This window comes from Propithecus coquereli, unplaced genomic scaffold (genome assembly GCF_000956105.1).
Source record: "Propithecus coquereli isolate 6110/MARCELLA unplaced genomic scaffold, Pcoq_1.0 Scaffold299, whole genome shotgun sequence".
Classification (NCBI taxonomy): domain Eukaryota; kingdom Metazoa; phylum Chordata; class Mammalia; order Primates; family Indriidae; genus Propithecus; species Propithecus coquereli.
Genome location: NW_012148607.1, coordinates 3,887,007 through 3,911,562, shown reverse-complemented (window position 1 = coordinate 3,911,562; position 24,556 = coordinate 3,887,007). Strand labels below are relative to the sequence as shown.

The 24,556-nt window shown below is 57.5% G+C and overlaps 1 protein-coding gene across 2 annotated transcripts in view; it reads left to right on the top strand.

Moving 5' to 3' along the window:
* PTPRF (protein tyrosine phosphatase, receptor type, F) overlaps nucleotides 1-24,556 on the top strand; it is an 84,351-nt gene that overhangs the window by 49,717 nt on the left and 10,078 nt on the right. The window contains exons 8-22 of one of the 2 annotated variants that reach the window (XM_012648985.1): nucleotides 3,028-3,297; nucleotides 4,970-5,551; nucleotides 5,721-5,857; nucleotides 6,289-6,433; nucleotides 10,564-10,869; nucleotides 11,522-11,715; nucleotides 14,835-14,861; nucleotides 16,169-16,286; nucleotides 16,364-16,942; nucleotides 17,634-17,731; nucleotides 17,926-18,179; nucleotides 18,259-18,352; nucleotides 18,988-19,203; nucleotides 19,544-19,698; nucleotides 21,872-21,987. In XM_012648985.1, the coding sequence (XP_012504439.1) occupies nucleotides 3,028-3,297; nucleotides 4,970-5,551; nucleotides 5,721-5,857; nucleotides 6,289-6,433; nucleotides 10,564-10,869; nucleotides 11,522-11,715; nucleotides 14,835-14,861; nucleotides 16,169-16,286; nucleotides 16,364-16,942; nucleotides 17,634-17,731; nucleotides 17,926-18,179; nucleotides 18,259-18,352; nucleotides 18,988-19,203; nucleotides 19,544-19,698; nucleotides 21,872-21,987 (3,291 nt within the window). The remainder of the gene's footprint in view (nucleotides 1-3,027; nucleotides 3,298-4,969; nucleotides 5,552-5,720; nucleotides 5,858-6,288; nucleotides 6,434-10,563; nucleotides 10,870-11,521; nucleotides 11,716-14,834; nucleotides 14,862-16,168; nucleotides 16,287-16,363; nucleotides 16,943-17,633; nucleotides 17,732-17,925; nucleotides 18,180-18,258; nucleotides 18,353-18,987; nucleotides 19,204-19,543; nucleotides 19,699-21,871; nucleotides 21,988-24,556) is intronic. The other variant, XM_012648984.1, reaches the window with a different exon arrangement.

Below are 24,556 nucleotides of genomic sequence, written 5' to 3'. Positions count from 1 at the left end.
CAGCGGGAGGAGGATGGTTGGGGCTGCTGCAGAGAGGCACCAGCCACTGCTGCCTATACGTGGCTGGAGGTGGGTGCTGTCCAGGCACGTCTAGGACACGGGGCCCTGTTGGCGCTCAGAGTACCAGGAGGTTGTCCCTTGCCTCTCTTTCACCCACCCTTCCTCTATAGATGTACCCTGACTCCCTCACATCATGGAGAAGATAAGTCTGAGCTGCAGGAAACTGAGCTCCAGGATTCTTTGCATGTGGCTGAAGCCCTGTGTCCTTGTGAAAGGGTGAACGCGGTACACCTGTGAGCCTCTGGGCTCGGGGTCAGTGCCTGGTGTTTCAGATGACCCTAAGGGTCACATCTGACCTCTCACACTCATCCCTATCCCCTAGAATTTTCCCTGCCTCCCACATCGAGGAGGGGAAAAATAAAAACTATTCTTAGTGTTAGTTCCTGAAGGACCTGGTAGGTGCTTAAGAATTATTTCCCTTCCTTGAACCTGTTTTGATGTCCATGAATGAGGAGGAGGTAAGGCACCCATTGACTGAGAGGACAGGAGAGATCTGGTCAGTTAAGGCTGCTCCTCTGTGCTGGGCCCCTCCTTTTCTTGGCAGGCCTGGGCCTGGCCTGCAAACAGACCTTCCTGTCTGTGCCTGTCTGCCCATCCCCTGCACCCCAGGCCCATCTCAGGAGCCAGGGAGTGCCCACGCCACCAGGCTGGGCAGCGGTCCTGTCTGAGCCTCCTGGCCTCCCCTTGTGCCATATGGTGGGAGTGCTCAGAGAGTCCTTTGTTGCCATGGGGCACTTACCAGCCATGCCCCCAGAATCTACCTGTTCTCTGCATGAGAACTACTATGTCTGTGACATGCTGTCATCATCAGTGTAGAATCCTGGCATTAGAACAGATGACAGAAACCCACTCATACTAGCGTAAGCAAAACAAAGAAACTCTTGTATTACAGGAATAAAAAATGTAGAAGTAGCTTTGGTATTGGGCAGGGCTAGATGCAGGTATTTGACCAGTTTGGCCAGGCATTCGTCTGTCTTTGTCCTTAGCTCTCCTCTCGAGGCCTTTGTTCTCAAACAGCTTATCCTGTGTGTTGGGAAAAGTGGTCCTCAGCCCCTTGAAGCTTAGCTATCCTAGTAGAGAGGGAAGGTTGCTTTTCTAGTAGTTTTTGCAAAAGTCTGAAGGCTGTTTCTTGTTAGCCATATCTGGGTCACACACACACCCTCCCCATACCAAGAGTGGGGCTAGAAGTGATTCCCCTAAAGAAAATGAGGATGTTGATTCTAGAAGGCAGAACACTGGATCTCCACAAGATACTCTGATACCCCAAGTGAGTCTGGGGACACAGATCCAGCCCATGGCACCAATCATGCCTGACCTGCTTCAGAGCCTGCCAGCGTTTGGGTTCTGTCTGGAGGACCTGGAGTGAGGCAGGCTGTGGAGCAAGTGCTAAGGAAAGGAGGGTCTTGTAGGCTGGGCTCAGGTGCCACTGGGGAGTCATGTGGGAGCCTGTTAAGCAGGGAAGTGGTGTGATGAGGTTTGTACCAGCTATTTGTGGAAGGCTCTGTAATGGGAGTGGAGGCAGAGGGCAGAGGACCTGTGAAAAACCCACTCTGGTGGCCCAGGGAAAGATGTGGTGGTTTGGACTTTGGTGGTGGTAGTTGCCATGTGTTTGGAGAGAAATACAAGGGTTTGAAAGATATAATAGGCAGCAGCATTAACAGGACCTGGTGACTTGCTGAATGTCTTATCTCTGAGCCTTGTTTTTGACCCCTATACAGGGAGATCAGAGGTTGGACCGGGTAGTCTCTGCAGTTGCATCCAGCTCTGATTCTGTGATTTGGGGCTGCGTGAGCACCATAGTGGGGGTGTTCCTGATGTGTTGCCGTGGTCCTCTGCATGCCTGGCCTCCCCAGCAAGGGTCCTTAGAGACCAGTGCCTTCAGTAGTACCCTTGGGTACCTTAGCCTTGATGCCTGGCTTATCCAGCCCTGTGTGCAAGGGTGCCCATGTAGGACACACCCCAGCCTCTGTCCACCACCTGCACGCCCTGTCTGCACTCCAAGCATGCCTGCCCGTGGCTAGGTCTTATCTGCCTTCCCTCCCTCTGCATGCTTCTATGCCTGTGCCAAGCTTGCAACTTCAGAGGGGGGTTGGTTCTAGGCTGTACCCGGGGCTGAGAAGTCCAGAACGGCTTCTGGCCAGGGTCGTCCAAGGCAGGAGGTCGTGGCCAGGCACAGCCACCCTCCCCCTTAAGACCCTTGCTCACTGGCGCAGAAAGCCGTCTGTTCAGCGCCCTCATCATGTTACTACCATCGTCATGCCCATCCTGCCCGCGGACCACGTGACCCTGGCCCGCCCGCCCCCTGGCCCCTGCCCAGCCCTCCTGAGGGCAGCCCCTCCTCTTTGGCTCCCAGGCTGTGCCTTGAACATGGCTGAGGCCCCAGCAGATGGTTATGCCATTTTCCTTATGTCTTAGCCTTGGGCCCCAGCCTGGAGGTGGAGGCAGTGACTCCAGAGAAGGTGGCTATGTCACTCCTAGACTGACCATTGCAGCGCCCCTGCCCCAGCCCTGCTCCGAGGACCTCTGCCCTAGAGCCTGGATTTCTGTCACTGGTGCCCCGGGAGACCTGGGGGATCGGTCAGGAGCACACATGGGTGGGCACTGAAAGACAGCCTGGGTTGTGGTCCTGACCAGGCCTGGACCTTGTGCTGAATCCCTGTGTGACCCTGGGCAGACAGGAGAGACTTCTGGGCCTCTCAGTTTCCTAGGCTATAAAATGGGAGCTTGGTTGTAAGATCTCTCATTGTGTAAGACATTGTATTCCAGACAATCCCTGAGTGTGGGGGCTACTTCTAGCCCCAAAGTGGGGTGGGAGATGGCCAGCGGGGGCCCAGGGATGCCACCCGTCCTATCTCTGAGTGTGGGTTTGGCTCTGACTAGAAGGGCCTCCTGGATGAGGCGCCCCTGCCCTTTTGTGCACTGCATGTCCTGCCCGGCCTGTGAGTTCCTCTCTCCCTCCTCCCGCAGTGCGCCGCGTGGCTCCTCGTTTCTCCATCCCTCCCAGCAGCCAGGAGGTGATGCCTGGCGGCAGTGTGAATCTGACGTGCGTGGCAGTGGGCGCACCCATGCCCTACGTGAAGTGGATGATGGGGGCCGAGGAGCTCACCAAGGAGGACGAGATGCCAGTCGGCCGCAACGTGCTGGAGCTCAGCAATGTCATGCGTTCTGCCAACTACACCTGTGTGGCCATCTCCTCACTGGGCATGATCGAGGCCACAGCCCAGGTCACAGTGAAAGGTGAGTGTGACAGGTGCTTACGGAGCCTGTGTCCTCCCTGTTGCAGAGGACTCCAGGAAATCCTAGGGCTCATGGCAGGTGAGCATGAGCTGGCTGCTGTGGGCACAGGCATGGCTGACAGATTGCTGCCCTCTCCTAGGTGCCCCAGCCTGGGGTCCTGCCAGCCCTTGGAGGGACAGAGGGGTTTCTATTCATAGTGGCCCTAATGATAATAGCTACCATGTATTGAGTTCCTCGGTGGTAGACAATGTGCTAGTAGGCACAGTTTATTTTGTTTGGTCTTTGTGTCATAAGCAAGATAGATGCTCTTGTTATGCCCATGTTACAAATGAGGGAGCCAAGACACAGAGAAGCTATATCGTTTGTCCAGGTCACACAGAAGTACATGACAGAGGAAGGCCTTGAACCCTGGGTGGTCTGAATCCACAGCCCACCCCCTCAACTACTACATAGTGCCAGACTCTCGGTTTAACAGCCTCCCAGCAAGAAGGATGTGGTTAAAATAGTAGCCAAGGGGAAGAAGTGGGTTCTTTTCCCCAGGCCCTGGGGACAGGCCCACGTATGTCATATGTATGTAACATATATGTAACTGAGTCCTTCCTGGTCTCCCTGCTGTCACTCTCACCTGCTTCTGATTCACCCTCCATGCTGCAACTTGAGCGATCTTTTTAAAATGTGGGTGAGGACCGTGTTACTCCCTTTTTAAGAAAGGGAAAAACACCTTTCAGTGACTTCCTGCTGTGGCCTCCCAGGGCCACTCGCCTCCTGCCCTCAGCATGCCCAGCTGCACGGACACACGCTGTTCTGTTCACCTCGCTCTTTGCCGGCCCCTCCCGTCGCTGGCTCCATGTCCCGTCCAGGCCTTGGCTCTCTGAGGCTTTCCTTCCCTGACTACCCCATCTAAGGAGATTCCCTGGATTCTTCTCCATCTCAGCACCCTGCTTCCTGCTGTCCTTGCACGTGCCGGGATCATGATTATTTTCACCTCGTTTGTTGATTCTCTCTTGAACTGAGATATACACTCCATGATAGCAGAAATGTGATCATGTGGCATTGCGGCCCTGGCCCCAGTGCAGTGCCTGGCACTTAGTGTATGCTTGCTAATTATTTGTTGAATGATTGTCTGTGCATCCAGGATTTCTCCACTTCAGTTTGAGCTGAGCCACAGGGTCTGTGGGGCCAGGAGCCCCACCACTCCTAAAACGCCGGATCCCAGGGCCAGTTCCTTAAGAAGCATCTTCCCCTCCCATGCCCCATCACACATACTCGCCACCAGGTGGGCACAGGCAGGCTATGAGCTGCACAGGCAGATACCTGCTACCCAGCCTGGGTACATTCCATCCCCATGGGACCTTAAAGGCCATGTCACCTCTAGGTCTGTCTGTTAGATGAGTCATGTGGGCTGGTAGGAGGACCCAGTGAGTCCTAGAAGTGATGTATATACATATCTAAATGCCCCAAGGCCCCAGGGGCCTGGACAGGCTTGGCCACTGTCCCCCACTAGGGTGTCCTCAGAGGTCACCATAAGCTTTTCAGGCCATTCTTTAATGGGCTGTTGGTGTCAGCCACACTCTGATGACCATACCTGGTGACCTTGGGTGGTCCTCAAGGGTAGGGCTGGCTCCTGGGGTCTCGACCTCGGGCAGTCCTGAGTCTTATGTTCTTTCCCCAGCTCTGCCAAAGCCTCCAATTGATCTTGTGGTGACAGAGACGACTGCCACCAGTGTCACCCTGACCTGGGACTCTGGGAACTCGGAGCCTGTGTCCTACTATGGCATCCAGTACCGTGCAGCAGGCACAGAGGGCCCCTTCCAGGAGGTGGATGGTGTGGCCACCACCCGCTACAGCATCGGTGGCCTTAGCCCTTTCTCGGAGTATGCCTTCCGCGTGTTGGCGGTGAACAGCATTGGGCGAGGGCCACCCAGTGAGGCGGTGCGGGCGCGCACGGGGGAGCAGGCGCCCTCCAGCCCACCACGCCGTGTGCAGGCACGCATGCTGAGCGCCAGCACCATGCTGGTGCAGTGGGAGCCACCCGAGGAGCCCAACGGCCTGGTGCGGGGCTACCGCGTCTACTACACCCCAGACTCCCGCCGCCCCCTGAGTGCCTGGCACAAGCACAACACAGACGCAGGGCTCCTCACCACCGTGGGCAGCCTGCTGCCTGGCATTACCTACAGCCTGCGTGTGCTCGCTTTCACTGCCGTGGGCGATGGCCCGCCCAGCCCCACCATCCAGGTCAAGACGCAGCAGGGAGGTAGGTGGGGTGCGCTGGCTGCACATGCTCTGTGCTCTGTATTCACGCCTCAGTAGAGGTTCTGTGGATGTGTGAGGGTGAGAGGCTGCCTTTCTTTGCCTTTCTCCCTGGGTGCCCCTGCCCTGGGCCCTTGGCGAGGCTGACGGTGCCTGGCATGGGGGTGTTGCAGTGCCTGCACAGCCCGCGGACTTCCAGGCCGAGGCCGAGTCAGACACCAGGATCCAGCTCTCGTGGCTGCTGCCCCCGCAGGAGCGGATCATCAAGTATGAGCTGGTGTACTGGGCAGCAGAGGATGAAGGCCAGCAGGTGAGCCACGAGGCAGGGTAGGGTGGAGGGGCCTCCTGGGTCCTGAGGGTCTGTGACGGGCTCACCCAGGCCGGCTTTTCTGGATTCTGTGGCTTGTGTGGGCACAGCCTCTAGGGTTTCTCCTTGAGGCTTCATGCCTCACACGGCCTGTATGCTTCTGTACCTTTCATCACCCTGTGCTGGGCATAGAGTCCCAGGGTTGGCCTTAGGGCTCCCAGGCTCTATGACTCACATGACCGGCAGAGCCCTGAAGCTCCCCCCATGTGTCCCAGGTGGTTCCCATGAGGCACCTGTGGTGTGGGCCACATGGCCTTGTAGTGTGGAGCCGGTCCTGAGCTTTGGAGGGTCTGGAGGCATCACATTGGGGAACAACCTATGAGTGACTTTTGAGGTCAGAGCGGTCCATGAGTGAGTGCTCCCTGCTCTTCCAGCACAAGGTGACCTTCGACCCCACCTCCTCCTACACTCTAGAGGACCTGAAGCCCGACACACTGTACCACTTTCAGCTGGCTGCCCGCTCAGATTTGGGGGTGGGCGTCTTCACCCCCACCATTGAGGCCCGCACGGCACAGTCCAGTAAGTATCTCCTGAGGCCACTGCATGTTACATCTGGGCTGGGACACACACACACACACACACACACACCACCCCCTCCACACCCTTTCTCCTTAACCAGGTGGGTGGTCAGGTCTGCCGGGCCCTGGGCTGGACTCTGGTCTGGGCTCTGGGTCCGGACCCCAAGAGAGGGCCAGGTAAGTACCCCCAGTCTGTGTCCAGGCGGCTGCTACTCCCTGCTCCCTGCCCAGCCTCCTGCTCCCACGCCCCACCCTGCCCAGGTGAGTTCTGTCTGTGACTTGTCCCTGTCCTCCATTGCCCCCTGCGCTGTCACAGTGGCCAACTGGGCCATCCATAGTGATGGGCCCGCCATCTCCTCGACCTGCTTTGACGGCCGTTTCCCCTCCCTGTAGCCTTGCATCTCATCTTCCCCGTCACCCGTGTTCCCTTCCTCATACCCCCTCCATGAGAATCACCTGTGAGCCATGCAGTCACCCTAAGCCACCTGCACTTGGGGACAGGTCTGTGAGAATATGATCGTGTGACTGAGCCTACCCAAGTGTCTGCATGTGGGACCCCATGTCCCTGTGGGGGGTGTCTGTGAGGCCATTTGTGTGAATGCCATATGGCATTGTGCTGCTGTGTCACCGAGGCTCTGATGCTGTGACTATGTGTGTGGCACTACCTGTGAGCGGGTGTGTGCCCACACCTGATCACCTGGCTGCACAGCGCCCGTGTGTGCATGCTAGTGGATCTCGGGTGGGGCCCCTGTGACTGTGTCTGTGTGAGTGACTCTGGCCTGACCCTGTGACTGTGTCTTTGAATCTCTGTAGCCCTCCAGATGGCAGACTGAGAGTGTATGTGACTGTGGGCGATGCTAGGTGACCTGTGATCACACAACCACAGTGCGCCACTGCCTGTGAGGTTCTGTGTGGTGATGTGGCTGTGGTGTGACTGGCTAGGTGGCACCATGGGATCTGATGACGTGGGACTGTATGTACCTACCAGTGATGTCAAGAGGCTGTGTGCAACCTTGTGTTCATGGATTTATTCTAGAAGCACCTGCTGTGCCCCTGTGGGGGGCCAGGCCCTACTCTCAGTGCAGGGCTGGCAGCATGACCAGTGGACATGGCCTCTGCCCATGGGGATCCTGCAGCTGAGTGGGCAGACAGATACCAATGTTACACCTATAATTACCCAAGCAAACTTTTTTTCTTTGGAGACAAGAGTCTTGCTCCGTTGCCCTGGCTAGAGTGCAGTGGTGTCATCACAGTCACAGCTTAATGCAACCTCAAACTCCTGGGCTCAGGTGATTCTCCTGCATCAGCCTCCCGAGTAGCTGGAACTACAGGCACGTGCCACTGCGCCCAGCTAATTTTTTCTATTTTTTATTCAGGCTGGTCTCAAACTCCTGGCTTCAAGCAGTCCTCCTGCCTCAGCCTCCCAGAGTGCCAGGGTTATAGGTGTGAGCAACCATGCCAAGCCCTAAACAAGCTTTTAATGACGTTTGTGTAAAGTCAATGGAAAAGATGAACAGGGTGGAGAGATGATGAGACAGGAACCTCCTCCAGGCTGAGGGGTCAAAGAGGGCTGCCTTGGGGAGGCCTGAAGGAAGGGTGGGAACCAACTGGGAAAATGAGCAGGAGCAGGCAACACACCGGCCTCGGGCAGAAGTCTGCAGGTCCAGGGGCCCTGAACTGGAGGGCGCGTGGCTGTGGTCAAGGCCAAGCCATCGCCAGAGCCCCACAGTGGGCAGGGCCTTAGGGACAGAGAGAAGGCTGGAGGGCTGGCTCTGGCTGCTCAGTGCCCTCAGTGAGGGCAGCCCACGAGGAAGCAGGAGACCAGTTAGGAGTCTTTGCAGCAGTCTAGACAAAAGGTGGTGGCTCAGGAGAGAATGAGTGGTGGTGGAGGGTTTGAGAGCCGTCTGGGTCAACGCTGGTCTGGACTTGGTGATGGAGTGGGAATGGGGCCTGGGAGAGAGGGGAGCAAAGATGAATCTTGTTTCTGGTGTGTTCAACCTGGGAGAAGAGTGCGCCGCCCCAGGATAGGAAATGGGGCAGAGGCAGATGTGAAGAGCACACTTGGTGTCAGACACCCAAGTTCAAGAGGCTGTGTCACCCGTGTGGTGCTGTTTGGCGGGCTGCTGGCATCCAGGGCAGGAGGTGCAGGACTCTGAAAAGAAGACTGGAGATGGGAGGAAATCAGGGGAGGGGGAGCATCTTAGAGGTTGGAAGGAAGTTTCAAGAAGCAGAGCCCCGGTGGATCTGGTGAGGTGGGAGCGGCCCGGAGCAGTGCTGGTGTGTGCTAGAGGATCAGAGTTCTGCGAGGCATGCGCAGTGGTGGGGAAGCAGAGGCAGCAAGCTCAGACGTGGCCAAGAAGTTTAGCTGTGAGGGAAGGGGCCACTGTAGATGGAAGGGGCTGTGGGGCTGAAGGTGGGAAAATCTTGAGCATGTTTGAAAGCTGTTGGAAAGAGTTAGCAGGAAAAACAAGGCACCATGGGAAAGAGAAGGATTAATAACTACTGGGGCCTGGGGAAGTGGGGGAGGGGCAGAACACAGGTGGTGGTAGACTGGCCTTGGACAGGTGGCTCCACCGTCTTCCTGTGGGCGGAAAGGAGAGAATTGGTGCAGCTGCAGGTAGGATGGGGGCGTGGTAGCAAGAAATGGAGGTTGCTGCTGTTGAAAGGCTCGGTTTTCTCTACAGAGCAGGAGACGGGGTCATGTGCTGAGAGGAGGGAGACAAAGGGAGCTGGAAGCCTGGGTTGGTGGAGGGGGAGGGCCAGGTGCCCTGTGCTGTGGCAGAGCAAGTGTGCAGAGGACAGAGAGCAGCAGGCAGCACGGAGGCCCAGGTGAGGCCTCTGAGAATGTGTTCATAGGATGCCAGCTGTGGAGGTTTGAGTTCATCCAGGGCTTGGCGTGGGCCTGCAGCAGCACGCAGAGATCAGGAGGTGAGGGAGGCTGGGATGTTGGTGACAGCATGGTGGGATGGTGGCCTGTGGAAACTGACTATGGAGGGTGGGAAGGACGAGGTTGATGGACGGGGTCCCCAGGGGCTGGTGAGCAGGTGCAGTACCAGGGGCCTGCAGCTACTGAGCCAGAATGGTGGGTCTGTGAGGGGAGGTGGGAGGCCACGGTCCCGGAGAGAGGCCCGTTCTCAGTAGTGGCAGTATCCAGGGTGTGGCCACAGCTGTGCAGGGAGGAAAAAGCCCTGGAGATGCGGGGCTCTTGGCCAGCAAATCAGCCGGATAACGGGTGGCGGCAGAACTTGAGATGGAGAGGAATCCTGTGTGGTGCAGCCGAGGCCTCAGTGGACATGGAGTCTGGAAATGTCACACGCCTGCCTCCTCACCCCCAGGGAGCTTGCTCAGTGAGAGCACCTCCGTTGAGCACTCCCTACACCCCAGGGGCCTTGGCCTCCTTCAAGTCTGGCCTCCAGTCTGTGGCTACCTGTGGCTCAGGCACGGAGACCCTGTCCAGGCAGGCACAGGCCAAGGCAGCCTTACATTCAAGGAGCCACTGGAACCATTCTTCGAGGGCAGAGCTATGGGTACAGCGGCATGGAGCGGTTCTCCCTCTGTGGTTGTGTGTGTGACGAGCCGTGGGTGGCTGGCAGTGGGGTGGCCACATGCTTGTGTGTGTTGTTTTGTGCCATGTGTGTTTTGTGCGAGACAGCACATATGTGGGGGAGACCTCGTATGTGAGAGACGCTGTCAGAACTTCGCGTGTGTGATGCTGTGTATGAGACGCTGTGTGTGAGACACTCTGTATATGATGCTGTGAGACGTATGTGACACAGTGTGAGTGTAAGACACTGTGAGACAGTGACAGTGAGACACTGACACACTGTGTGACAGTGTGTGAGAGATGTACATGTCAGACATTGTGTGACACTGGGGCAGTGTCTGTGTGACGCCGAATGTGGGTGTGAGACACTATGAGAGAGAGAGGAGAGAGAGGGAGGCCTGTAGTCCAAAGGGAGTCGGGCCGTCTGGCATCAGTGGTAGCAGCTGCCTAGAGGGGACCCTGGGATGGCCATTTCAGCACTCAAGGGGTAGCCTGCCTGGGTGAGTCTCCAATCCACTGTGACTCAGTCGCCATGCCTGTGATCCCCACCCTCCATCTGCCTGCTTCCCCCCATTTGTCTTCCCCAGCCCCCTCCGCCCCTCCCCAGAAGGTGACATGTGTGAGTGCGGGCTCCACCACGGTCCGGGTAAGTTGGGTCCCGCCGCCGGCCGACAGCCGCAACGGCGTTATCACCCAGTATTCCGTGGCCTACGAGGCAGTGGACGGCGAGGACCGCGTGCGGCATGTGGTGGATGGCATCAGCCGCGAGCACTCCAGCTGGGACCTGGTGGGCCTGGAGAAGTGGACGGAGTACCGGGTGTGGGTGCGGGCACACACAGATGTGGGCCCCGGCCCCGAGAGCAGCCCGGTGCTGGTGCGCACCGATGAGGACGGTAGGCGGTGGCACCACAGGGTTGGGGGGCACTCTGCCTGGGACAGCACCCCACACACACCCCAGGGCCTCCCACCAGCCCGGGTGGACTCATCTTTGTGATGCAGCTTAATGGCCCAGACTGGGGAGATAGTTTGTGGGACAGCCAATGCCCAAAACTCAGTCTTTGGGGCTGTCTCCAAGGCAGCCAGAGCCTTAAAAGGCTATGACAGAAGCAGCAGCCTCACCCTAAGACTTGAGAGGTCGAGACTGGAAGATTGGTACAAAAGATACGCGAAGTAGAATCAGCAAGACTCCACCTTGGCTGGACATTGGCATGATTTGGGGGCCTAGGAGAAGTTAGGACAGGTTGTGCTGACTTTGGGGTGGTCAGAGGCCTAGTGCCCCACCTCCACCCCCCATTTGCCTTCCCCACCAAGTGAGGTAGTCTTGGGCCAGAGGGGTGTGGGCAGGGCCAGTCCTGGGCTCTTCCCCGGGGCAGGCAGAGGGTCTGCCTTCCATGTTCCTCAGCAGGGACAGATGATCTAAGGAAACTGTGTCGGGGCCTTTCCTGGGGGCATGGGGTATAGAGGCAGGGCCCTCAAGTTTGCAGTGCCCGCCTGAGCCAGGATTGACACCACCGGGCCTGACTCCCTTCTCTACTTGGCCCCCAGTGCCTAGCGGGCCACCACGGAAGGTGGAAGTGGAGCCGCTAAACTCCACTGCTGTGCACGTCTCCTGGAAGCTGCCTGTCCCCAGCAAGCAGCATGGCCAGATCCGCGGCTACCAGGTCACCTATGTGCGGCTGGAGAATGGTGAGCCCCGTGGCCCACCTGTCATCCAGGACGTCATGTTGGCTGAGGCCCAGGTGCGCCATTGGATGGTGGTGGGGTGGAAGGTTGAACAGAAAACAGCACGCACTGCTTCCTCTTTGGGGCCCAGGTGTCTCCCCTCCCTGCGTACCTTCAGAGGTGCTGTGACTGCCTTTCCTTGGTTATGAGACCAGAGATGCCTTCCTCATCAGGGTGGGGTGCACTAGATCCGGCCGTTAGGGCCAGGTCCCGGGAACACTCCCTCTTCTGTCTTAGGTTTGCCCAAGCTGTGTAGCCCACACTCCACTAGCCCCATCTGCCCTGGTGGCAGTCCTAGCCTGGCAGTCACCTTTGGCTCAGCCACCAGCACTCACACTGAGGAACTCAGTCTCCACAGACCCCAGCCCCTATTGCCACCCATTCCGAGGCTTCAGCCTTTGTGGTTTGCAGGAGGCACGTTCACGGTAGTGGTTAGGCTGGACTTTTGAGACGTGCCTTCCTTCTAGACAGTGCTGGGCTGGCATCCACTCCTCCCGCAATCGGAGGCAGGAGGACACTCCTAGGCAGTCTAACCCCTGACTGGGCCATTGGTAGAGCTCTGTGAATTGCCAGGCAGGGTGTTGCTCTGCTCCTGGCCCCCAGGGGGATGGCTTAGCCCCTGATGTAGGGCGAGGCCTACCAGCCAGCCTCAACCCTTCCAGTGTGCTGCTGTTTCCCTGGGATGATGGTTGTGCCCGTGAGCTTGGGATGAAGTCCCTGGGGCATTCTGAGCACTGGTTTGCTGTTCACATGAATAACCTAGAACATTGGGCGGTTATGCGAATGGTACACAACTACCCAGCAAGTGGGTGGCTGAGCTTGGATAAGAAGCCAAGCCTTTGGACCCCTGGGAAAGGGCTGCAGTTGCTGTTGTGAGCTCTCTCCCAAACGACTGCTGCAGAATCACACCTGGGTGGCCGTTCTCAAGGTCTCCCCACTAGAATTGGGGCCAGGGGACTGACCCTCAGGGGCCAGCGCTGAGCCAGCCCCCAGGGGGCAAAACTTGGACTCCCACTGGAACCCACATGCCCTCCCCGTCCAGCCTGTCACCCCTGCCTGGGCTGGGAGCGGGGGTACGTGCACATTCCCCATGTTCTACATACTATGCTGAAGGGTGGATCCACCCACACAGACAAACAGGAGCCCCACACCTCTGGCTGGACTCAGCCCTCAGAAGCAAAATTCCTTTCTGCCCAGAGGGTCCCCTCTTCCTCCTCTAGCCTGCCTGGTGCTGAGGGACCAGGGGGTGGAGGAGATGGGCATGTGCACCCGCCTGCATTCCTGGGCAGGTCGAGGGCTCCTCATGGAGCCTCAGCAAACACACCCACCCAGAAACATCCCAGGAATGGGCTCCCTCCAGCCCCTCCTATCTTAGGGGACCAGTGGCCACAGCTGCGGCCAGTAGGGTTCCGGAGAAGCCACTTCAGGTGCCCCCTTCTGGTCCCAAGTGGTTTGGAAGGGAGCTGGGCCAAAGGATCGGGGACACCGCTCTCAGCCTCAGACATCCCATGATGGAGTAAATTCGAGTCCAGGCTCCATGGGGGCCAACTGAAGGTGGAGGCCTGCCCCTGTGGCCCCATTGGGTCTGGGTCATTCTGCTCCAAGCCAGTAGGAGAGCAGATGGGGCCTGGTCCCCAGCCTGGCCACAGGGCCCAGCTGTCCCCTGCACTTCCCTGTCAAGGACACCACAACCTATCCTTTTCCACCCAACAGCACCATCTGTTCAGCTCAGGGCCCCCACCAGTCCTGAAACAACCATATGGAACATACCCCTTCCCCCACCCCAGAAGTACAGACCCAGACCTGTCTCCTCCTCTTGTGTCTGCCTCCTCCTCTCTGTTTCTGAGGGTGTCTAACTCTATCTCCCCATCTGCCTGTGTTCCTCTCATGGGCTCTGTTTCTCTCTCTCCCTCACATAGCCTTTGTCTTGTCTAGCTCGTTCTCTTCTCTCTCCTTCCTCCCCCTCCTCTCATCCCTTCCTTTCCCCTCTCTCTCCGTTTGGTTTTACCCTTTGTCTTTTCCCTCTTTCTCGATCTGCCTCTGATACAAGAGAGATACCATGTGAGAACCTCCATGCCCAGGTCTAGCTTGGACAGCCCAGGGCTTCCCTCTAGGCAAGCAGAAGTGGGCCCAGCCATACCCTGTAAAGTGGCCATTCAGGGCCTGTCCATAACCTCCCCTTACGTTCTGTTCCATGCTTCTTACGGTGACTTTACGACAGTTTCCTAGGACAGGAGGAATGCCACCCAGCACAGAGGCCAGTGGGCAGAGGCCACACCAGCACTATGAGGGTGATTGTGCTGGAGGACTCCAAGGTCCCCCAGCCTAGAGATGGCCCCATGGGCCATCTCCATGTGCTGTGCCTGACGGCCAGAGGGCCTAGGAATGGAGACTTAAGTCCTTCCACCTTTCCAGCTAGCACACCTGCATGCACCAGTGGCCCACAACACTGACCGCTCTCAAACTTCCTTCCTGCCATGATTCTCAGGCACCCCCTAGAGGGAATAGAGGTGTAGTAGTACCCTGTGCCTAGGGGGCAAGGCCCAGGCTCCAAGCTTGGCACTCATGGCCTTCATGGTCTTGCTGGTCCAGCCTACCCCTTGATCTGCCCCAGCCACAGTACAGATCTTACTGTTCTGGGACACTCCTCATGCCTAGGGTGACTATATAATTTATTGTCACAACTGGGGTATTTTTGAGAGTAGGACGCTCTGAAGAATCATACCATGACAATGCGCACGGGCCAGGACTGCTCCAGGCAAACCAGGGTGTGTGGTCACCCTGCTCAGCCCTTGCTGTCTTCCCTCCCCTCTGCCCAAGCTGTTGAACCCAGCCCCCACATCAGGCAGCCTCTCCCTCACACAGCTGCTTTGAGTTCTCTGGTCCCTCGGTTTCAGTGGGCCCGCTCCCTTCAGGCTGCCTGCCCTCCAGGTCCCCCTCCACTCCTCAGCCCTCGCACACAAAGTTGGTACTCAGCGAGGCAGGGAGGGGTCCTGGGGTACTACCCTCATGGGCACTTCATAGGCCCAAGCCCTCCGTCTATCCTCCCTGGGTCAGGTTCCCTCCAGGCCAGACCCCTTCCAGGCCGGAGGCTTTCACCATCCTGTCTCCCTTTCTCTCCCTCTCCCGCGGTCAGTGGCGGCCAGAGGAGTCCGAGGACTATGTAAGTAACAGGTGTGCAAGCGTGGGCGAGACCTGGGTCAGGCTGGGCTTGTGGGACACTCCCCTTCTCCCTCCTCTCCTGCCAGCCTGTGCTGCCAAGATCCACAGGACACCAGCCACATCCAGAGAAAATTGGCGTTTAGACGCGAGCACCGAGCTGAGCAGCAATTGGCATTTCCTCTAATCCCTGCTTCTCGCCTGTTGAGCAGCAATTTGAGACCAATGTTCATGATCGACCAGGGCCCAACCCCTGCTCCGGCCAGACAGGGATGGAGTTAAATCCATTCCTGATTGTTAGACCTTATTGATCCCTGGAGTGAAAAATCACCTGCTTTAGGGCCCAGGCTGGGAGGGCAGTCTAGGGAGCCAGGTTCCGGCATTGGTGCATTCTGGAGCCCCACCCCTGGGAGATCCTCCAGCTGGGGCAAGAGGGGGCCTGCGAGGGGTTGATGGTGGCTGCAGTGGCCCCACCCGAGGCTCAGAGCTGGAGGGAAACCAGGGTTGGTGGTGACAGCTCTGTTCCTACTGCATGGTGGTCCTCTCCCTCTTCCCATTCTTCTGTGTGGTGTGGCTTGACCCCCTGTGGTGTTTCTCTGCACATCCAGAAATGATGACTTTGGTGGAGATGGGTACATGGGCAAGGTCTGCCAAGGCTGGAGAATAAGCCCCTGGCTGACTTCCTAGGCATCGCTGGGCAGAGATGGGGAAGTGAGTTCCCTAGGGGTTGGGGTTCCTTGTTGTCCTCCTTAGCCTTACCCCCCACCCCCGTCTCAGTAGGTATTGTAGGGCACAGAAGTCTACAGAGTCAGTGACTTAAATGGGGGTCAGGTGGGGTCCTGACTGGGTCTCGTAAGGTGGTACCTTAGCCCACCCCTCCACCTCGCTCTGTGCTGTGTGTGCATGCACACATGTATGCCCTAGTGTCTACAAGTGGCCTTGCGCCTGCTTACACAGGAGCTGAAGGTTGTGTGCATGTGTGTGCCAAGAGCCGCGCAAGGTGCAGGGTGCGTGCGAGGCTCTGTGCCTTGTGTGTGCATGCGTGCAGGGACCTCATGAGATGTCATTCACAGCACAAGGGACTGAGGGAAACAGTGTGGCCCTTTGTTCTTGTCTGAAAGGAAGAATGAGCTGTCTGCCCCAGGCATGCAACTCCTGGGACAGGCAGGGCCCTCCCAGGCCCACATCCCTCCTGCCTGGCTGCCTCCCATGACCCCTGGACCTGTATGGGCTAGACTCCTGAGGCAGCTGACGTGATTTGGCCTCTCCCTGCACTTCTGTGATGGGAATGGGCCCCTCTTTCTCCCTCAGGAAACCACCATCAGCGGCCTAACGCCGGAGACCACCTATTCCGTTACTGTTGCCGCCTATACCACCAAAGGGGATGGTGCCCGAAGCAAGCCCAAAATTGTTACGACTACAGGGGCAGGTGAGTGAGGGGTCAGGACAGACCATGGGGGGCAGTGGGGAGAGGGCAGCACTAGAGCCCAGTACGTGGTCATTCAGTCCCAGGCCAGCCCACCATGATGGTCAGCACCACGGCCATGAACACTGCGCTGCTGCAGTGGCACCCACCCAAGGAGCTGCCCGGCGAGCTGCTGGGCTATCGGCTGCAGTACCGCCGAGCCGATGAGGCACGGCCCAACACCATAGATTTTGGAAAGGACGACCAACACTTCACGGTCACCGGCCTACACAAGGGAGCCACCTACATCTTCCGGCTTGCTGCCAAGAACCGTGCTGGCCCAGGCAAGGAGTTCGAGAAGGAGATCACAACCCCCGAGGACCTGCCCAGCGGCTTCCCCCAAAACCTACATGTGACAGGACTGACCACATCTACCACGGAACTGGCCTGGGACCCGCCAGTGCTGGCGGAGAGGAACGGGCGCATCACCAACTACACCGTGGTGTTCCGTGACATCAACAGCCAGCAGGAGCTGCAGAACATCACTGTGGACACCCGCCTCACGCTCTCTGGCCTCAAGCCGGACACCACTTATGACATCAAGGTCCGCGCGTGGACCAGCAAAGGCGCCGGCCCACTCAGCCCCAGCATCCAGTCCCGGACCATGCCGGTGGAGCAAGGTGTGTGCTGTGGGCACGGCAGCACCTGCCCAGGCGTGGCTGCGCCTGGGGAGCTCTGCTCTCCTTGACCCACTGACTTCTGGCGACTGTGATCCACCAGCCTCTGGTGTGTGACCCTCCAGTTTCTCATGACTGTGACCACTAATCTCTAGTGAATGGGCACCATGCTCTTGGGTGACCCCTGACCTTTGCTGTCCTTGACCTACTGACCTCTGCTGTGTGACCTTCCCATCTCTCCTAACTTTGACCTACTGATCTCTTTTGACTGCATCACCATTCTTGGGTGTGCAACCTCCTGATCTTTGATGTGACACTGATCTCTTGGGGGCATTACCCACTGACCTCAATGAGCATGCTCCACCATGCTCTGGTCTGTGGCCACATGCTTCTCGTGTCTGAAACCCACTGAGCTCTGGTCGCTCTGACCGGGTTTCTGTGAACTCCAGCTTTACCCTTGTATTTCCAGAGCCTCTCTGGCCTCCCCCACCCTGTTTGGTGCTCACTGTGGAAGAGTCTGGGCCTGGGAGGTGAACTGCAATTCAAAGCCAGCTGGGAGTGGGTTGCTTGGTACTCTGCAGCCATCCCTAAAACCCCACGCCCTGGCCGTCTCATCCTGTCTGGGAACCCTTCTGGCCCACTTACTCCAGCCCAAATACTCAGCCAGAACTGACCCCTTCTTATGCCTCCACAGTGTTTGCCAAGAACTTCCGGGTGGCAGCTGCAATGAAGACATCTGTGCTGCTCAGCTGGGAGGTCCCTGACTCCTACAAGTCAGCTGTACCCTTCAAGGTGGGTAAGGACCACAGCCAGCCGGGTCCAGCACACACGGACCTGCTGTGTGCTGTCATTCACTCCCAGCCCACATGTGCGCGTGTCTGCAGAGCAGGATCCTGGTTGTGTGTGTGAGCACTGTGTCCTCCAGGCCCGTGGTGGGGAACCTCACCCAGAGGCACTGCCACACTGCTTCCCACCATCTTCTGCAGATTCTGTACAATGGGCAGAGTGTAGAGGTGGACGGGCACTCGATGCGGAAGCTGATTGCAGATCTGCAGCCCAACACAGAGTACTCTTTTGTGCTGATGAACCGTGGCAGCAGCGCAGGGGGACTGCAGCACCTCGTGTCCATCCGCACGGCCCCTGACCTCCTGCCACACAAGCCAATGCCTGCCTCTGCCTACATAGAGGACGGCCGCTTCTCCCTCTCCATGCCCCATGTGCAGGACCCCTCACTCGTCAGGTGTGCACACGAGGCCTGTGGGGAGGCAGGGTAGGGCTGGAGGCCACTGGCAGTCCTGATTCCTGCTCTGCCCATGCAGGTGGTTCTACATTGTGGTGGTGCCCATTGACCGTGTGGGCGGGAGCATGCTGGCACCAAGGTGGAGCACACCTGAGGAGCTAGAGCTGGACGAGGTGCGTGGGGAGGGGATGGGGACACTGATGACAGCGCAGCCCCATCGCAGTGGTTGGCCGTGGCCTCCCCGCCTATAGCAGTCCCCAAGTGACTCTTCCAGATTCACTCCGCAAATTGAAATCCCTCTCCTGGCTGCTCTGGCTGGCAGCCTGCCCCCTCTCTGGAGAGAGGGACTCTGAGGGGAACCCCTTGGGAGAGTTCAGAGAACTCCTAGAGGGCTACGGAGAGTTCCCTGGAGGTATTTGGTGAGAATCCCCTGGGCTAGGAAGTCATGGAGACGTCTTTGCAGGTCTAGAGAAGCCCAAGCCCGGTAGACTTTGCAGAGGCCTTGGAAGGCTACATGAGCCTTATAGCCTATGGCCCTCAGATATTTGAAATCCTTCTGTCCTGCTCTCACAGCCAGTGTGGAAACAGTCCTCTCTGTTTAAGATGGGGACAGCTTACCCACAGGCCTTCCTCTGGCGGGAGGTGTGGCATTGTGATGTCCCCATCACTCTCAGAAGGTGGTGAGCTAGGCCTGGCTCTTACGCGGGAGATGAGCCTCCATCTAGCCCAGGGAGCCAGTGTCCCAGGCTGCAGGCCCAGGGACAGCATGTTCTCAGGCCCTGCATGACCCCGTGCTCTGCTCCGCCAGCTTCTGGAAGCCATCGAGCAGGGAGGTACAGAGAGGCGGCGGCGGCGACAGACAGAGCGGCTGAAGCCATATGTGGCTGCTCAGGTGGACGTGCTCCCCGAAACATTCACCCTGGGGGACAAGAAGAGCTACCGGGGCTTCTACAACCGCCCTCTGTCTCCGGACCTGAGCTACCAGTGCTTTGTGCTTGCCTCCCTGAAGGAACCCGTGGACCAGGTCTGCCTGAGCTCACCTGGCTCGAAGTACCCCGAGCCTCCCTGCCTGACCGAAGACTAAGCCAGTCTCAAATACCATGAGACCCCAGGCCTGGGGCAGCCCCAGAGATCTGAGACCTGCACTAGGGATCCCAAGTCATGAGGCCCTGGGAACCAGAAGGCCAGGCCTAATCTGACCCCAGGGAGCCAATCCTGCCAGGTCTGCCTCTTAGGTTGGGGAGACCAGGCTGAGCCTAGCCCGGCGTAACCAGCCCTAGGGCCCTTTCTCCAGGGTTGATGGGCGCAGGGTGGGGGACCTCTCACTGAGCTTATAGATGTGCTGTTTCTCTGCCGGGCCACAGAAGCGCTATGCCTCCAGCCCCTACTCAGATGAGATTGTGGTCCAGGTGACACCAGCCCAGCAGCAGGAGGAGCCTGAGATGCTGTGGGTGACAGGCCCCGTCCTGGCAGTCATCCTCATCATCCTCATTGTCATCGCCATCCTCCTGTTCAAGAGGTGAGCACTACCCTTGGGGCTCAGCGGGCAGCCACCTGCCCCTCACCTCCCAGGGCCCCTCTGGGCAGGGTGCCTGTGAAGGTGCAGCCCTCCTGGTCTGGACCCTGGGCCCGGACTCAGTAGGGAGCCGGGATGGGCAGAAGCAGCACGTGTGCCTGCATCTGCACACGTGCATCTGTCGGTGAGGGACTCTGGGTGTCAGCCTGGGTGCGAGGAGCCGAAGCTTCACAGGGGGTTGTTCCATGTGCATCCCCAGGCACGTCTGTCGGTCTCTGTGTTTCTCTGGATGTGAGCGTGTCTGTCTCCTCTTCAGCTTCAAGACTACTGTCCTGGTCTCCTACTTTAAGTCCCTTCCTTCTGCCCCCATTCCTGGATGATTCCCCAGCCTCACTGTCCTGCTTAGGCCCAGGGAGGTCCAGACCCAGCTGTGGGCCACATGCCCACAGATGTTTACTTAGCAGACATTTATGGAAGGCCTGTAGTGACCATGGCATCCACAGCTGTCTCCACCCCAGTGTGTCCTTAACACTCAGTCCTCTCTGTGGTGGTTGCAGCCACCTGCCCTTAGGGTCTCCCCTTCCTACCCCCATCCACTTCCCTGCCTGAAAGGTATTTCCAAAGATTTCACTTTGCCATTCTCAATTTAAAACCGTTTGGTGGCTCCCCAAATAATCCCAGCCTCACAGCCAAATGTCTGGCTAATCTGGCCCCCAGCCACGACCCGGCACAGCTGAACACACAAGCATGTCAGTGAGCACCTGGCAGATGAACGTGTGCTGCTCCGTGTGTCTGAACGCGTCTCCGCGTAGGAGTGCCTGTATCCTGTGCCCCTGCCCTGGACCAGTGCTCCTTCCTGAAAAGTCTCCTCCTTCCTCCCAGGTGGCTAGACCTGTGGGCGGGACCCTGAGAAGTGGCCTGCACGTGCACTCATCTTTCCTCGTCCCGCCTAGTTCGGGTGTCTGTCTGGAAAGGCAAACCCCCTCCCTGTGAATGTCATGTGGGTGCCATATAAGGGGTCCATAGTATCCTCATGTTATGAGAGGGCCAAGTGCTTGGCAGAAACAATGACCATTCCTTTCTTCTGTCCTTGCCTGTCTCTCGGGACCTAGTAAACAAGAAAGGTAGGAGTCGTTCCTTCTCTTTTCACACACCTCCCCTTCTACTTATCCCTGTGCACATCTTGGGCCAGCAGGGAGGGACGGTGCTTGGACCAGAAGCCTCTTGGCCTGTGGCTTTAAGCAGAAAGCTGTCCGGTCAGCTCTCCAGGCTCCCCAGCTCGGGACTGAGTCTTCAGCGTGAGGGGCAGACTCTCACTCTCTTGCCAGTTCAACTCTGTACCCTCTGCAGAGGATGCGCCTTCTCTGAGGCACGTGCATAATGTAGACGTCATTGCCTCCCCTGAGTATGCAGAGCTCACCAGAACCTTCACCAGGCTCCCAGTTCTCTGAGAAGTTACCTAAGTGCTGCAAGAGACTGTCTTGCATATGTGCAAAGAGCCCTTACTGCACAGAGCAGTGGAAAGTGTGTCCTGATACACACTTGAACACAGTCACACATGTTCTTCCTCCCCAGACACACACATACACAGACCAAGTGGCCCCTGGCTGTTTGTCAGCAGCTGAGTCCTATGTTCTGTCTCTGGCCCTGTCCTTGTAGATGGGGAAACAGGCCATCAAGAGAGGACTCTGCCCAGCTAGGGTGATGCCTTCCCCGTCCCTCTCCTGCTGCCCTGGGCATTTACCCTGATATTCCGAGAGCCAGACAACTGGGCCCAGTCCCCTGTGATGTCTGTGTATTTTATGTGTCATTTGCATGTTTATTCCTGGTGGCTTCTGCCTCTGCTGTTGTGGCCTTGGGGATAGCAACCACTGCTCAGCAGTGACCTGCCTTCTATCCAAAGGAGCCACCAGCTCCGTGACCCCTTCCTCCTTGCTGCACTGCCCCTCTGTCCACCCCACACTCCTGCTGTCTCACCCCGTCCTCCCTGCCCCGTGTTCTCTCTTGTTGAGGCTGTTCTGGCCCTGGCTCCTCCGTGCTCAGAGATCCCAGAATGGGGCAGGCAGTGGGTGGACTGAGCCATGGACATGGAGGCTTTGTGGCAGCCAGCCATGCCACGCATCTCTGCCCTTGTCTGGATCTCAGGCTCTCACCAACCTCCCTTCTGTCTCTTTAGGAAAAGGACCCACTCCCCATCCTCAAAGGATGAGCAGTCAATCGGGCTGAAGGACTCCTTGCTGGCCCACTCCTCTGACCCTGTGGAGATGAGGAGGCTCAACTACCAGACCCCAGGTAGGGTGGCTCCTGCAGCCTGTTTCCCCAACCCCAACCAGAGGCCTGCGGGCTGTCCTGCAGGTCATGGGAGTCTCCACAAAGGGACCTCAGCTGCATGCCTCTATTTCCCACCCTTTTTCTTCCTTTTTGTCCTTCTCCCCGCACCCATCCACTTTGGACTGAAGTGCCTGAGGGGCCCCCATATCCAGCAGCTGGACAGGCGCCCTGGGGCCCAGGAGCCTCTTGGGAGCAGCAAGGATGCTTAGCCCTGCCTGGTCTTCAGTCAGGGCCTGTGAATATGGGCTAAGGAACCCCCAGAGCCCATATCCCCACCACATGAAGGAGGGGCATGTTAGCAGTGGGAAATGCCCCACAAGACTCTTGTGGGAGATGGGGTGCCACAACTGTCCTGGAGGCTGGCCCCAGGTTTGTCATGCCTGCCCTCCCACCCTTTCTTCCCAGCCATTTACTGGGCTGTCCAGCTGTTCATCTACCTAAAATGTCACTCCTCCCCCATACCCCAGCAGACACAACTCAGACCCCTCCTCCTGGGAGAAGCCCCCATGCAAGATTGGGTGCCTCTCCTCAGCTCCCAGAACCTCTCTGCTTCTTCCATCCTGGTGCCTCTCACAGTGGGCTAGAATTGTCTCCATGACAGTCTCTGAGCTCTGTGGCGCTAGGAACTGTGTCTTGTTCATCCCTCATCCCCTTGTATTTAGCACACAGTGGGTTCTTGTTGAATGCCTGTGAAACAAACACACAGACAACTGAATGAACGAGTGAACTAATGCATATACACACAGGGTTTGTGTATGTATGAGCTAGTTATTATTGCATATCAAATTACACCAAAACTTAGTGGCTTAAAACAACAATAATTATGTATTATCTCTCACGGCTTTTGTGAGTCAAGAATTCAGACAGGGGCACAGCAGGAACAGATTGTCTCTATTCCAGAATGTCTGGGCCCTCAGCTGGAAGACTTGCAGGCAGGCTGGGAGCTAGAATCCTTTAAAGCAGGGGTTGGCAAACTGTGGCCCATGGCCAAGTTCGGCCCACCACCTGTTTCTGTAAATAAAGTTTTACTGTAACACAGCCACGCCCATTCATTTATGTGCTATCTGTGGTTACTTTCATACTACGAGGACAGAATTAAATAGATGGAGTAGATGCCAGATGCCCACAAAGCCTAAAATATTTACTCTCTGGCCTTTTATAGGAAAAATTTGCTAACCCCTGGATTCTAAAGACTCTTTGTCATTCATGAGTCTGGTGGTTGATGAGTCAGCTGCAAGCCTAGCTGGGATACCCAGGTGAGGCCTCTTCATGTGGCCTGGGCTTCCTCACAACATGGTGACTGAGTTGCAAGGGCATGTGTCCGGAGAGAGAATACAGCATGCTAGGGAGACCTAGCAGGCTGTTGCAACCAACGTGGCATGATTGCATCTGTGAGGAATCAGGCACCAGGCTGGTGGGACCTCAGGGGCGGGCAGAGAAGCCTTTTCTGGGAGAGGATGCCAAACCATGTGGGTATTGGTTAGGAAAAGAGGGCATGGGAGGTAGATCCCTTCAGTGGAAGCATGTGCAGCAGCTCAGAGGCATTGCACGTGCATCAGATGATGAACACTTGAGTGTTTCTGCAGCACTGGAGCCGGGGGCCAGGGAATCCTCAGCCAAGGGCAGAGGTCTGATCACACGTGGCATTGAACGCCAGGCTAAAGGGTTTGGACTTCATTTTGGGGGTACCAGAGAGGCATTAAAAGTTTTCAGCAGGAAAGTGATGGGGTCAGAATTGTGCTTTAAAAACACACTCTGGCTGCTGTGTGGAGAATGGGTTGGAGGGGGAGAAATTGGGGAAGGGAGACTGTGTAAGTACCCAGTGAGTAGGTGAGAGGTGGCAGTGGGAATGGAGGGAAGGGGTAGACTCGGGAAACGTGAAGGAGGCGCAGGCTGCAGGTCTTGGGCTAGAGTCCATGTGGGGGAGGAAAGGATGGTTCCGCGGTTGCTGGCTGAGTGATTATTGGGGGGTTGTCAAGGTGGCAGTGGGTCCACGGGTCTGGGCCTCTACGCTGGCATCAGGGCTGAAGCCACAGGTGTGGGAGGTGCCAAGGAGCACATGGTGGTCAAAGCCTGAAAATAGGTGGGGTCTCCCAGGGAGGGTGGGAAGAAGAGAGGGGCTGAGAAAGGAGCCCAGGGAAGGGAAGGTGGTACAGTGTTAAGGAAGGATGGAAGTAGCCAGGGAGGTTAAGAAGGAGCAGCCAGACAGAGAGGAAAACAGGAGTGTGGTGTCCCTGACGCCAGGGCAGGGAGTACTGCGCAAAGGACTGGGATTTAGTGGCATAGAGCAGTGGGGACCCAGAGAGAAGACTGTTGGCTTTGACAAGGGGACCCTGGAGAAAGGGCGGACATCGAGTCCTGGGCAGAAGCGTTTCAGTGGGCCAAGGAGTGGCCCGCTTGGAAGGAGGGTCACAGCAAGACGGGAGAGGGTGTGCGATTGACAGAGCAGGGCTCCCTTTTCCAGTGTGGAAATTGCCTGAAAGTAGCCAAGACCAAATGTTGATATCAAAGGGGACAGGGTTGGTTTGGA